This window comes from Microcaecilia unicolor, chromosome 6 (assembly GCF_901765095.1).
Source record: "Microcaecilia unicolor chromosome 6, aMicUni1.1, whole genome shotgun sequence".
Lineage (NCBI taxonomy): Eukaryota > Metazoa > Chordata > Amphibia > Gymnophiona > Siphonopidae > Microcaecilia > Microcaecilia unicolor.
In genome coordinates this window covers 133,581,888-133,594,324 of record NC_044036.1, presented here as the reverse complement: position 1 = coordinate 133,594,324, position 12,437 = coordinate 133,581,888, and the positions used below count along the sequence as shown (strand labels likewise).

Here is a 12,437-nt window from a genome sequence, read left to right as displayed (position 1 = left end):
TAATGCAACTTATCACTCAGAAACCTTCATGCAATACCATAATTATTCTTCTCTACCATGTATATACGCACATGATCTATTCCATATATGTCATGTTCCATGCATGTTATCATGTATGTAAGCACTGTACGCAATAAGCAATTCTGTTACCCGGAAATGGCAACCGCCATTACGGTAAATGTAAGCCACATTGAGCCTGCAAATTGGTGGGAAAATGTGGGATACAAATGCTACAAATAATAATAATAATAAATAACTTCTTAAAAGAAAAGCCCATAAACCATTATTAGGATGGACTTGGGGAAAATCCACTGCTTATTTCTAGGACGGTATATCTCAGAACACTTGTAAATTGCGACTGAGGTGGAGTCTCATTCCACTTGGCACGGTTTCTCATATCACTCCCATGGTGAATCTATGCTCGTGCATCAACCTTTAATCATTGACTCGAACCACCTCCACCCTATTGTTGCAATTGCAATCAACCTGTGCTGTCCACTTTGTCACATAAAAATATATTCCAAAGACACTTAGCTTAAAGAGCCGATGTGCTCAGCATTCCAAACTGGTGTGTGTGTGTGTGCCCCGACAGGTGCCTGTTTCGCCACGCTTCATCAAAGGGGGTTCTCACACCATTTAGCTATTGTGTGTCTCATCGCAGCTTCTTACTGATTCACCATGGGAGTGATATGAGAAACCGTGCCAAGTGGTATGAGACTCCACCTTAGTTGCAATTTACAAGTGTTCTGAGATATACTCTCCTATTTATATTTTGGCAGTTTATACAATATCATTGGAGAAAGTAAAGCCGTATTTTTCTAGGATGAGCAGCATAAAATGTATTGTATTGATCTGGGATCTTGCTAGGTATTTGTGACCTGGATTGGCCACTGTTGGAAACAGGATGCTGGGCTTGATGGACCTTTGGTCTGTCCCAGTGTGGCAATACGTATGTACTTGGGATTCTGAATGGAATCTTGCTACTCTTTGGGTTTCTGCCAGGTACTTGTGACCTGGCTTAGCCACTGTTTGGGAAACAGGATACTGGGCTTGATGGACCTTCGGTCTGTCCCAGTACGGCAACGCTTGTTCTTATGATGTGGGGCTATGGGCAGAAATTCACTGTAGGACGTCATTTGTGTAACTCAGTAGGGACTGGAAAGAAGGGCAGTGTGTGGAAAACGCAATTGTTGGCGTTATACCCGGAAATTTAATTTTGCACCATGTCCGAGCTTCTGCATTGAATTTCCGGGTTTACGGAACCAGTTAAAGCATAGCCGGCTAAGTGCGATATTTAGACTTAACTGGCTATGGGACACCGAATAAAGATAGGACTGACTTTTCCATGGTCTGTTTATGAAGTTACCTTGGCCGGTGCTGAACATCACACTTAACCAGTGAAGTGCTGACTGCACCCCCTGGAATGCCCTCAAACTAGCCACTAACTGGGCATTTTAAGCAGTATGAACCAGTTAAGTGGCACTGAAAGTGACCAGTTAGCCCTGAAGAAGGAATTTAACCGGCCAGGAGGAATTTCTTGGCACTTAAATTGCTTTGAATATTGATCTGCAGGTGTCCAGATAAAAGAAAGAACAGGAGTTGCTGCGGAAATCTGTGAAAGCTCCATCTTGTGAGCCAATAATTAGCAGTTTACCTAAGCTGGAGAGGACAGAAGGACCTAACAGGGACCAGCTGAATGAAGTGATGCAGGTCAGTGAGCTGGCAGCAGGGTGACAAGAGCAGTTTGTAATTATTCACTCTAAAACATCCAAACAGTCCTCAAATTCTTTCCTTCAAACCAGAGGAGTTAAAACTCTTGAAAAATTCATTCTCAGTGAGGTTTAATGAGGTGATCTGCTTCACTGCTCAGCTGTCCAGCACCACATGGAGCAACAGTTGGGGAGTTTCTGACCCAAGAAATAAATACAAAAAATTCAGATCAATTAATTCCAGGGATTACCAAGGGGCAGTTGAAGTGAGTCCATTCAAAATGGAAATCAGTCTGCTGCTCTCTTAGGCTTGCAACCTGGGATGCTCATCTCTCTTCCTAAGAGAACTGATATAAAAGAGCAAAAGACAATGGTCTCAGGGAAAAGATTATTAAAGTCACAGGGATGGAGGTGGGATTGGAACCTGGATCACTACGTGTTAATTACAAAGTTACACTACATTCTTTGAATAATCACCCTATGTGCTTAAGAATAAAAGATTGGGAAAATTACTCTCTAATTTTTGTGGAATCTTCGGTCACCCGGAATCTTATTTTCAAGTTGAAAAATGAGAAGTGTTCTTGTATTTATTCCATGCTACATGCATGAATCATACTCTGAACCAGGGGTGTATCTGCGTGAGGCCACAGGGGCCTGGGCCCCCGCAGATTTTGCCCTGGACCCCCCTACCGCCGTCAACCCTCCCCCGCCTACCGCCATCACCTACCCCCGCCGAGGTCCGCTTCCTCCGGTCCGGTGCCTTTAAAAGTATTACTTCAGCTGGCGGGGGACCCCCAACCCCCGCTAGCCCAGCCGAGGTCTTGTTTTAAGAAATTCTTCCATCCTCGTGCTATTGAAAACTGCCTGCCTGCATCTCTTCCAGTTTCGGACTGAGTCTGACGTCGCAGCACGTTGACGTCCTCCACTGCACTCCACTGTGGAGTGGAGGAGTGGCCTAGTGGTTAGGGTGGTGGACTTTGGTCCTGAGGAACTGAGTACGATTCCTAGCCCAGGCAGCTCCTTGTGACTCTGGGCAAGTCACTTAACCCTCCATTGCCTGCCGCATTGAGCCTGCCATGAGTGGGAAAGTATGGGGTACAAATGTAACAAAAAATAAAATAAATAAATAAACATCAGGACCAACAAAAATCAGTTCTGGCTCTGCACTTCTGAACGAGTGCTGTGTTTGCCAACTTCCAAAGTGAACCAGTTCATAGAGGAAGACTTTTGACCAGTTCTGGTTTTTGAACTTACCCACCCCCCCCCCCCTCCCGTGTATCTGGTCAGAGATCCAGATGTGGGCAGACTGGGATATCTCCTTGTGGTGTGTGCATAATGCGTGTCTGTTGTATATGCAGGTCTATATGTTTTACTCTATCACAAGTCCAGACGTTTACTTTTTATAAGCCTTAACCGTAGACCTTCCCAACAGCTCTTCTTTATGGCAAGTCTTACGCCCCCACCTCGTCATCGGTCTATAGGTTACAAATACATTTCTTATATTCTTTCAAACTCTAATCCTTATAAATACACTATATTTCTCAGTTGTTCAATAATATATTGAAATAAACAATAAATGGTTTTAACATCCGATACAGACTGTTTCGCTCCCATGAGCTGTGTCAAGGTGCTCCCCTAAGCTGTTGGATATCCTGAAGACTCTACACTAGAAGTGTAGACAGTTATGCATCGTGTACAGTATAGATAGATTTATTTTTTTTGTTACATTTGTACCCCACGCTTTCCCACTCATGACAGGCTTAATGCGGCTTACATAGTATATACCAGTACTTATTTGTACCTGGGGCAATGAAGGGTTAAGTGACTTGCCCAGAGTCACAAGGAGCTGCCTGTGCCTGAAGTGGGAATTGAACTCAGTTCCCCAGGACCAAAGTCCACCACCCTAACCACTAGGCCACTCCTCCTCTCCTAGATAGATAGATATAGAAAGAAAGAAAGAAAGAAAGAAAGAAAGAAAGAAAGAAAGAAAGAAAGAAAACACGATGCATACAGTTATGCATTGTGCATGATTACAGTTATGTTTATGTATACATTACATGTGGAAGTGTGCACAGTTATACATTGTGTATATGTACATTACAGACAGGTATACATTGTATATGTTTCTCTATACATTACATTTGGAAGTGTACACAGATATGCCCTCCCGCGGGAGGTGGTGGAGATGAAAACGGTAACGGAATTCAAGCATGCGTGGGAAAAACATAAAGGAATCCTGTTCAGAAGGAATGGATCCTCAGGAGCTTAGCCAAGATTGGGTGGCAAGAGCTGGTAGTGGGAGGCGGGGATAGTGCTGGGCAGACTTATATGGTCTGTGCCAGAGCCGGTGGTGGGAGGCGGGACTGGTGGTTGGGAGGCGGGGATAATGCTGGGCAGACTTATACGGTCTGTACCAGAGCCGGTGGTGGGAGGCGGGGCTGGTGGTTGGGGGTGGGGATAGTGTTGGGCAGACTTATACGCAGTGGCGTAGCAAGGGGGGGCGGTCCGCCCCAGGTGTCAGCTCAAGGGGGGTGCTCCCTGCCAGCTCCCCCCCCCCCTCCGGTGCAGCACGATGACACCCCCCCTCAGCGCATCAACACCCCCAGACCCAGTGCCTACCCTCAGCTCCGTCCAACCAGCTCCTGCACCCTACCTTTAAAGAAATCTCAGAAGCCGTGGCGAGGCGAGGCGCAGCGCCTCGCGCCTGCATGTAAAAGAAGTGTGGTTCGTCTCATCGGGCCGTCCCTCGCTCTGTCTGTCCCGCCATCCGCTGACGCAACTTCCTATTTCCGCAAGGGCGGGACAGACAGAGTGAGGGAAGGCCCGATGAGACGATCCACACTTCTTTTACATGCAGGCTCGAGGCGCTGCGCCTCGCCACAGCTTCTGAGATTTCTTTAAAGGTAGGGCGTGGGAGCTGGTTGGATGGAGTTGAGGAGGGTAGGCACTGGGTCAGGGGGGGGTTTGATGTGCCGAGGGGGGGGGGATGTCATCATGCTGCACCCGGGGGGGGGGGGTTGCAACGGCAAACCGCCCCGGGTGGCAGCCCCCCTTGCTACGCCACTGCTTATACGGTCTGTGCCCTGAAAAAGACAGGTACAAATCAAGGTAAGGTATACACAAAATGTGGCACATATGAGTTATCTTGTTGGGCAGACTGGATGGACCGTGCAGGTCTTTTTCTGCCGTCATCTACTATGTTACTATGGGGCTCATTTTCAAAGCACTTAGCCTCCCAAAGTTCCATAGAAACCTATGGAACTTAGCCTCCCAAAGTGCTTTGAAAATATGCCTCTATGTATATGTTCATTACAGACAGGTATACATTTTTTGTTACATTTGTATCCCGCGCTTTCCCACTCATGGCAGGCTCAATGCGGCTTACATGGGGCAATGGAGGGTTAAGTGACTTGCCCAGAGTCACAAGGAGCTGCCTGTGCCTGAAGCGGGAATTGAACTCAGTTCCCCAGGACCAAAGTCCACCACCCTAACCACTAGGCCACTCCTCCACTCCTATGTTTCTATATATATATTATATATACACAGTTATGCATCATGCATGTTTATGTATGTGTTTTTACACCTGCTTTCATAGAGAGTGAATTTTACTGCCTATCTGCCACTGATCAGTTTATTGTCTGTGGTTAAATGTACACCAAGACCATTGTACTGCTGACTGGAGATTCTTCTTCAAACTTGGCCAAGAGTCTTCCCTGCTCCCTAAAATATGTTGACCTTAGTGGATGAAATTGTTAGATCAGTAAAGGTGATAAAGAATTTAAAAAAAATTAAATGAAAACTCCTAATGAAAGTAGCGAAAACCAGTGGCAGAAAGCCCAAGTGCCCCAAGAGCACCAGAAGATACAAATGAAAACCACACAGGAGCAATGAAAATGTTTTGTTATGTTGGCTTATGTTTCATTTTTAAGAACTGCGCTATGAAAATGTAACTCAATGCAATTTAACACAATAACTAATGCCAAATTATGAATCCTACAGAAAATGTACATTTAGAGAAAACTCCCTCAACGGTGCCTCTTTCAACAGTATGGCTTACACTGTACTCAGCTCACCTTTCAGAAGGATGCATGCAGCCAGCTCTGAAGTGCATAAGCTGACTACCAGCATCAGCTTCCCCCTGCTCATCCAGTCTAATCCATTGTCTTGACATGTCAGAACCATCATCATTTCTGCATGGTTTTCATGTTGGTTAAAGAACGAAATGAAAAGAGACAATAAGGCTCATTTTCAAAGCACTTAGACTTACAAAATTCCATAGTAACCTATGAAACTTTGAAAGTCTAAGTGCTTTGAAAATACGTCTCAGTGTTATTAAGGAGGTTTTAAACGGAAAGTTCAATGCCGTGAAGAGTGACATGCATGAAGCCTCACAGTGACTCTAGGCAGCGGATCAATGAGAATCACAGGAGATATTATAAGGCTCAGATAATGCAATAGCCACTGGATCCAATAGAGTTACTAGAGGACTCTGAAAAGCAGAATTATTACCCTTTGATCTTTATACACTTACAAGGCTCGGCTATTGATTGTAGAATTACAAAGTTGTTTAAAGGCGCTTTTCTTTCATCTTCTAACACTACAACCTGTGCAACTCATGGCACATACTGATTTTTTTTTCAGCCAGCTATTGTCTGATTTGTTCCCTTACAAAATGATACAAGGGACCATTTCCTACTCAGCAACCAGTACGTTCACCTCTGGCTGCTCAGCTGTGAGCTTAAGTCCCACTGATAACCTACATAATGAAATATACATTCAAGATTATGTCAAAAGTAAAACAGTCATGAAAAAACCCCCCACAAAGCATCAATACCAACAAAAAACATACAGCATAATATCATATCAGGAAAGCTATCATCATAACCTGTGGAAGGGTACACAATTATGCATTGTGCATGTTTCTGTATATATTACATGTATATATTCAACTCCAGAGACCAAAACTCGGCATATCCTCCCGCTCAGCCATCACTCAAAGCTCTCTAAAATGACACAAAAGCTTTGCTAAACCAAAGCATGTTCAAGCCCTCTCCAAACCTACAAATACCTCTGCTCAAACCCTTTTACAGTGAATTCCATAAAGCTGGACCAGCAATTGGAAATTTGGTGGCCTGCCTGTTCACTGACCTGACTATCTGAAGCCCAGACAGAATCAGCTGACCTCAAAGCTCAACCAGTAATGCATCATTCAAGCATCTCCCCGAGATAAACGTTAAAAATAGGGGACCAAGTTTTCAACTCGATTCATTGTTGCACTGGTAACTAATGGACGGCAAACTCTGGTGAAATCTTAGCAAACCTGCTAACACAAGTCAGAAGGCAGGTCACAGCATTTCTGTACCATCAGCAGGACCAGATCACCACATCCAGTGTTCTCCGCTGCTGGAGTCCCTGGCCTCCCAGTGCTGACCCCATGACAGACTGTAGAGGACCCATTGCACTGTTCTAATGCTGACTCAAGTCAGTGTAAACAGGAGACCCTGAATTGCTGCCCTTCCAGGGCTGACCCAAAGAGGAGACACTGCCCTGCTGGTGGCGCTGTCTTTCCAGTGCTGACCCAAGCCAATGTACAGAGGAGATACTGCCCTGCTAGAGCTGCTGTTTGGCATTCAAGTAGTACAGCATCCTCCAAAATTCATGTTTTTAGAGATTTTTGATATCTTGGAAAACTGCTGTTTCCTTAGAAACATTTTATTTATGTAAACATTTCTATCTCCCTTTCTTGATTGAAAGAAATGTCCAAAACAGTTCCCAAATATCATCCCTTCCAAATTACTGAACAAGTACATTAAATAAAACTCCATCTCTGCCCCTCCACTTTACCTCTATTCTCCTCTCCCCACAAGGCAACACGTGAACCCCAACATTAAGATTCAAGGAAGAGTCGGGCTGTTAACTTTTCCTGAATAACTTCAGAATCCCGTTCCTAGCTTTTACTGGTGACCAATGTAAATTCCTCAACAAAAGAGATACTGAGGTCCACCTCGGACTCTCCATCACAAATGTACGGCCACAGTTTGAATTGCCTGTAGGTCACTTCTTCTGTCTCTTGGGGAGACTGACATACAACCCATTGTAATAATCTAGATATGGGATCTCCAGGCATTATATTCCAGTGCAGAAGGATCAGCTTCTGGAAAATGTCTGCAGTTTCTGTACCATTCTAAGCTTAGAATATGCTGTGCTATTATCATCTGGGCATCCCCAACTAATTTCCAAAATCCCTGACTTCCTACACAGGAAAACACAACCCCCAACCCTAGATTTATGTGTGTCAGGGCACACTTCAGGTCTTTCAAATCAGCCAGTGCAACATTGAAAAACAAACAACAAAATTATCTATATATTTGGATTTAGCCCTCACCTTTTTCAGCAGTAGCTCAGGGACAGGTGCTGTACCTATTTCCCTGACCCCAGAAGGCTTTGTACCTAAGACAATGCAGGCCAAGCACAAATCTTATTCAACCCTACATTAAGGGCTGATGGTGGTTGTACCGGATTATTTTTTCTTAAAGGAAACACCAGTTGGATATTGTCTGTATACAAAAACCACCGACATCCCAAGAGATTCATTAATCCCCAGTGGGTGACAGAAAATACTGAAGAAAGTGCCTGAATTGAAGAACGTTTCAAAATGGGGTGAGGTCTGCTTTCTATTTACTAGATCCATCTCATGTTCCTAAACTGAAAGGCACATCAGATAAGGCACAGACGATCATCACCCCATTGATCAAGCAGCCAGAGCTCGCTCCAAAATACTGCACTAGTTATATGGCCAATGCTTAATGTCCCGTTTTTGATGAAGGTGATGGAGTGGCAGCGTTGTACCAAGGGCTGTGTGAGCAGTGCGGTCACATAGGATGCTGAAAAAACCTGTCTCCTTTCATTGGCAGGGCGAGGGTGAAACTATGGCTCAGTTGAGTAGGTTGTATTGTTAGAATTGGAATCCTATGTAAAAAAAAAAAAAGTTGAGGGTTTAACAGTGGTACGATCTGGTTTTTTGGCAGGTCATAGCACTGAAAAGGGGCTCATTGCAATGGAGAAAACCCTTCTCTGTGTGTATAGAGGAGGGAGAATGAATTCTTTTCATACTGTTCCATTTAGGGATTTGAAATGGTGCCATCAAGTGACTAATGTCACATATATGTGGCAGCCCTTACCTTGCTTGTACACAGAGAACTATAGTATGCAAATATATGGTTATAACATTTTCACAAGGAAGTTAAGCCTGTGCACTTTTGCTTATTTAAGCAGATCTTACAACAAATGAAAACTGATTTCTCTATTAAGGTAATCTACTGTAACAGGTTTATTTATTTATTTTAATTCATTATATGCTGCCTGCAAGCCCAAAAGCTATCATTGAGGTACAGCAGGTATTTTTTGTTCCTGGAGGGTTCACGTTCTAAGTTTGTACCTGAGAAACTGGAGGGTTAATCCCCAAATTCTATATGTAGCGCTGGAAGTTAGGTGGCTGAATTTGCCTCGCAGATCCCAGATCTGTGCACAATTTAACAAGGAAATTGGCACTAATTGGCCACCTCATTGGTACTTGATGGAAGACGTGCATTGATTCCCCATGGCACTATCACTTTTCCCACACCCTACAGAATAGCGCCAGTCCACACCTAACTGTTTCTATCAGGCGTAAGTCTGGTACCCAGGTGCGATCTGCATTCTGTGCTAGTGTTGTATAAAAGTCGGAAGCCCTCAGTGTGAAGCTTTTCAGCACCTACCTGTTGGCACTACATGTAGAATCCCCCCCCCCCCCCCTCCAAGTGATTTGCCCAAGATCACATGGAGCTGCAGTGAGATTTGACCCAGGCCTGCTGCTCTAACCATTAGATCTTCCTCCACTCCAAGGGTTTGTCTCCACCAAAGTACTTTGGAAGGATTCTGGAAAAGTTCACTTAACCTTCTAAAGTAAGTGGCAGGGCAGGGACTAGATCTTAGACACATCTAAAGGAGCTGCCCCAAGTCAAGCAGAGTCAGAAGCAGAATGTGGATCTGAGAACTTGCATCTGACACTGGGCCACATCACCTCAACACGACAATAGTCACTGGGATTTAAACTGGGAGAGACAAGTACATAAGCATTGCCCTACTGGGACTGACCAAAAGGTCCATCAAGCCCAGCATCCTATTTCCAACAGTGGCCAATCCAGGTCACAAGTACCTGGCAGAAACCCAAAGAGTAGCAACATTCCATGTAGAACCCCAAAGAGTGGCAAGATTCTAGAATTCTAAAGAACAACAAGATTCCATGCAGAATTTCAAAGTGTAGCAACATTCCATGTAGAACCTCAAAGAGCAGCAAGATTCCATTCAGAATCCCAAGTACATAAGTATTGCCATACTAGGACAGACCAAAGGTCCATCAAGCACAGCATCCTGTTTCCAACAGTGCCCAATCCCAAAAGAGTACAACAGATTTTATGCTGCTTATCCCAGGAATAAGCAGTGGATTTTCCCCAAGTCCATCTTAATAATATAACTGGAAAAAGAACTGAAGTAATTTGTGAGAGTGAAGTAAGGCAAGAGCCCTCTATTCACAGTTAAAATGCTCAGAAGATGCCACCGAGTGAGCATCAAAGGGAGAGAATATTTCTAAGACAGACAGTAAAGCTGCCCTCTGCACAGAAACCATCCTACCACCCCAAACCCCCACCCATCACCTCCTTCTCCAGATGATTTGGGTGCAGTCAGCTGGTATCAACACCCTTCTGTGTAGTGCTACAAGGCACTAGCAGTCTAATTCTGCAGAAAGCATCAAAGATTTTGAAATAAGTAATATAGCTTTGTACCACACTGAGGCTTCGCATACATCAGACATTTACCACTTTGACTTTGTAGCATATCAAAGAGTTGAAGGTGACAATAGTAACATTCTCAGTGGGAACAGCAGTGAAACAGGCACCCTGAGCCTGGTCTTTATTGCCTGACTAGTTTAAGAGGCAATGCTTTAATCTTTCAAAAGTCAGTACTGTAGGAAGCCCTGGATGGAGAAAGAGGGGTTGGTCAGGTACAAATGACAACTGCAGGTATTGGGGAAATCTATGGCTCTCTTACAAAAGCCTGTCAGAAGAAGCAGAAATCATGGAAAACCTGAGAGGGAGAGGATCGAATTCCCTGGGGCTTGTGTGGGAAAAAAAAACTACATCAGAAGTGACTTCACTACTGAGCAGCTGATGAAAGGTGGGGAGGTGCAGGAGGTGCCCCACTCCCATGGACACTTCCCAGATCTTTGCTCTGAGCCTAGCCTAAGAAGCCCCATAAAACACCTCTTCTGCACCCGGGGAGCTCCAGTCCCAATCACTTGACCACAACATAATGAACTAGCCCCTGGACCAGGAAAGGGGGTTAGGGCAAAAGGGTCAAATCCCACTGATCTTCGGCAAGTCACTTAACCCTCCATTGCCTCAAGAGGACATAAGCTCTCTGGGGCCAGGAAAATACCTACTTCACCAGAACGTAACTCAAAAATACAGCAGAAACCCCGTTAGCTTCTGCACCGAGACGTGCTCTGTGGCACGGAAAGCAGCGGACCGGTACCGTTTCCACGTGATTCAGCAGGTTACCCCACACGTCAGGGAGGACAGGGGCAGGCTGACCAGACTGCAAGCACAGTGGGCAGTCAGACTCTGCAGAGAAGTTCGTCCGCCCACCCCCTGGCAGCAGCAGCACGAAAGTTTCCTAGCAGGTATCTGATATCTGGCTGGCTGCCTGCACTTTGCACAAAGACCACACAACCCAAGAAAGAGGAATACGCCGAAGCCAAGCGAGTTCCCAGGCCTGGCCGCACCTGGGTAGCCAGCTCTGTCCCTTACCTTCATCCTGCATCCTCTGCAGGCAGAGAGTGAGGTTCCTTCTCCAGCCTGGCATCCCGGGGGCAGGGGCAGAGGCGGGCAGGGCAGCTGGAGGCGGAGAGCTGGAGCCGTCTAGCGAGGGGCGCCGGGCTCCATGCAGCCTTCCCCCGGCCCGGGGAGGGGGAATCGCAGTGTGGATGGGCGCGATGCACGGCGCTGCCCTCTAGTCTTGGCTGCAGCCCGTGCGGGGTGGGCAGAGGCTTGGGAGCCCGCAGGCTGCGTCCATGCTGCACCGGCTCCCTCGCCCTCTCTCCCCGAGCGGCCGCGCGCCGCACCTTCCCCGGGCTCTGCTTGAGCTGTGTGAGAGAGAGCCGCCTTCCGTCAGGTGGCAGCCTGCAGCGCAGGGACGGGGAGCCCGGGGCATTCTGGTACTTGTAGTGCTGCTGATTGCTCTCCACCCCCAGCCGGGCCCCGGCACGCACTAACAGCCTGCTTTCACAACAGATATAGATCATGCCGATTATGAAGCCCCCAGCATCATCTCTCTTTCCTCCTCTCTTGTCCCCACTTATTCCCCCATCTCCCAGCATCGTCCCCTTTCTGAGATCCCCTTCCTCCCTTTCTGCAACGATCACTCACAATTATGAAGGTGTACTTTAAAAGTTACTATGCAAATATATACAAATGTATGCAAATATGTGATAGAATTGCCACAGAATATTGCAGCTGCTGCAGAAGCGATCTCCGAGGCCTCCAAATCAAGCTGTGGGCTGTCCTGCACCTTCCACGACACCCTCTTTTCCCAGGACCTGCTTCAAGAAACACCCCATCTCCCATCCCCGCTCCACTGTTGTCCCTACAGTGTGCAATGATGAGTCGTGACTCGTGACTGGGGCTGACC

The 12,437-nt window shown here is 46.1% G+C and overlaps 1 protein-coding gene across 3 annotated transcripts in view; it reads right to left on the bottom strand.

Moving 5' to 3' along the window:
* The window catches only part of GRIP2 (glutamate receptor interacting protein 2), a 347,283-nt gene extending 335,413 nt beyond the window's left edge, over positions 1-11,870 (bottom strand). For all 3 annotated transcript variants that reach the window (XM_030206004.1, XM_030206005.1, XM_030206008.1), the window contains exon 1: positions 11,558-11,870. In XM_030206004.1, the coding sequence (XP_030061864.1) occupies positions 11,558-11,612 (55 nt within the window). In that variant the 5' untranslated portion in view covers positions 11,613-11,870. The remainder of the gene's footprint in view (positions 1-11,557) is intronic.
* Between the last annotated feature and the right edge of the window lie 567 nt (positions 11,871-12,437).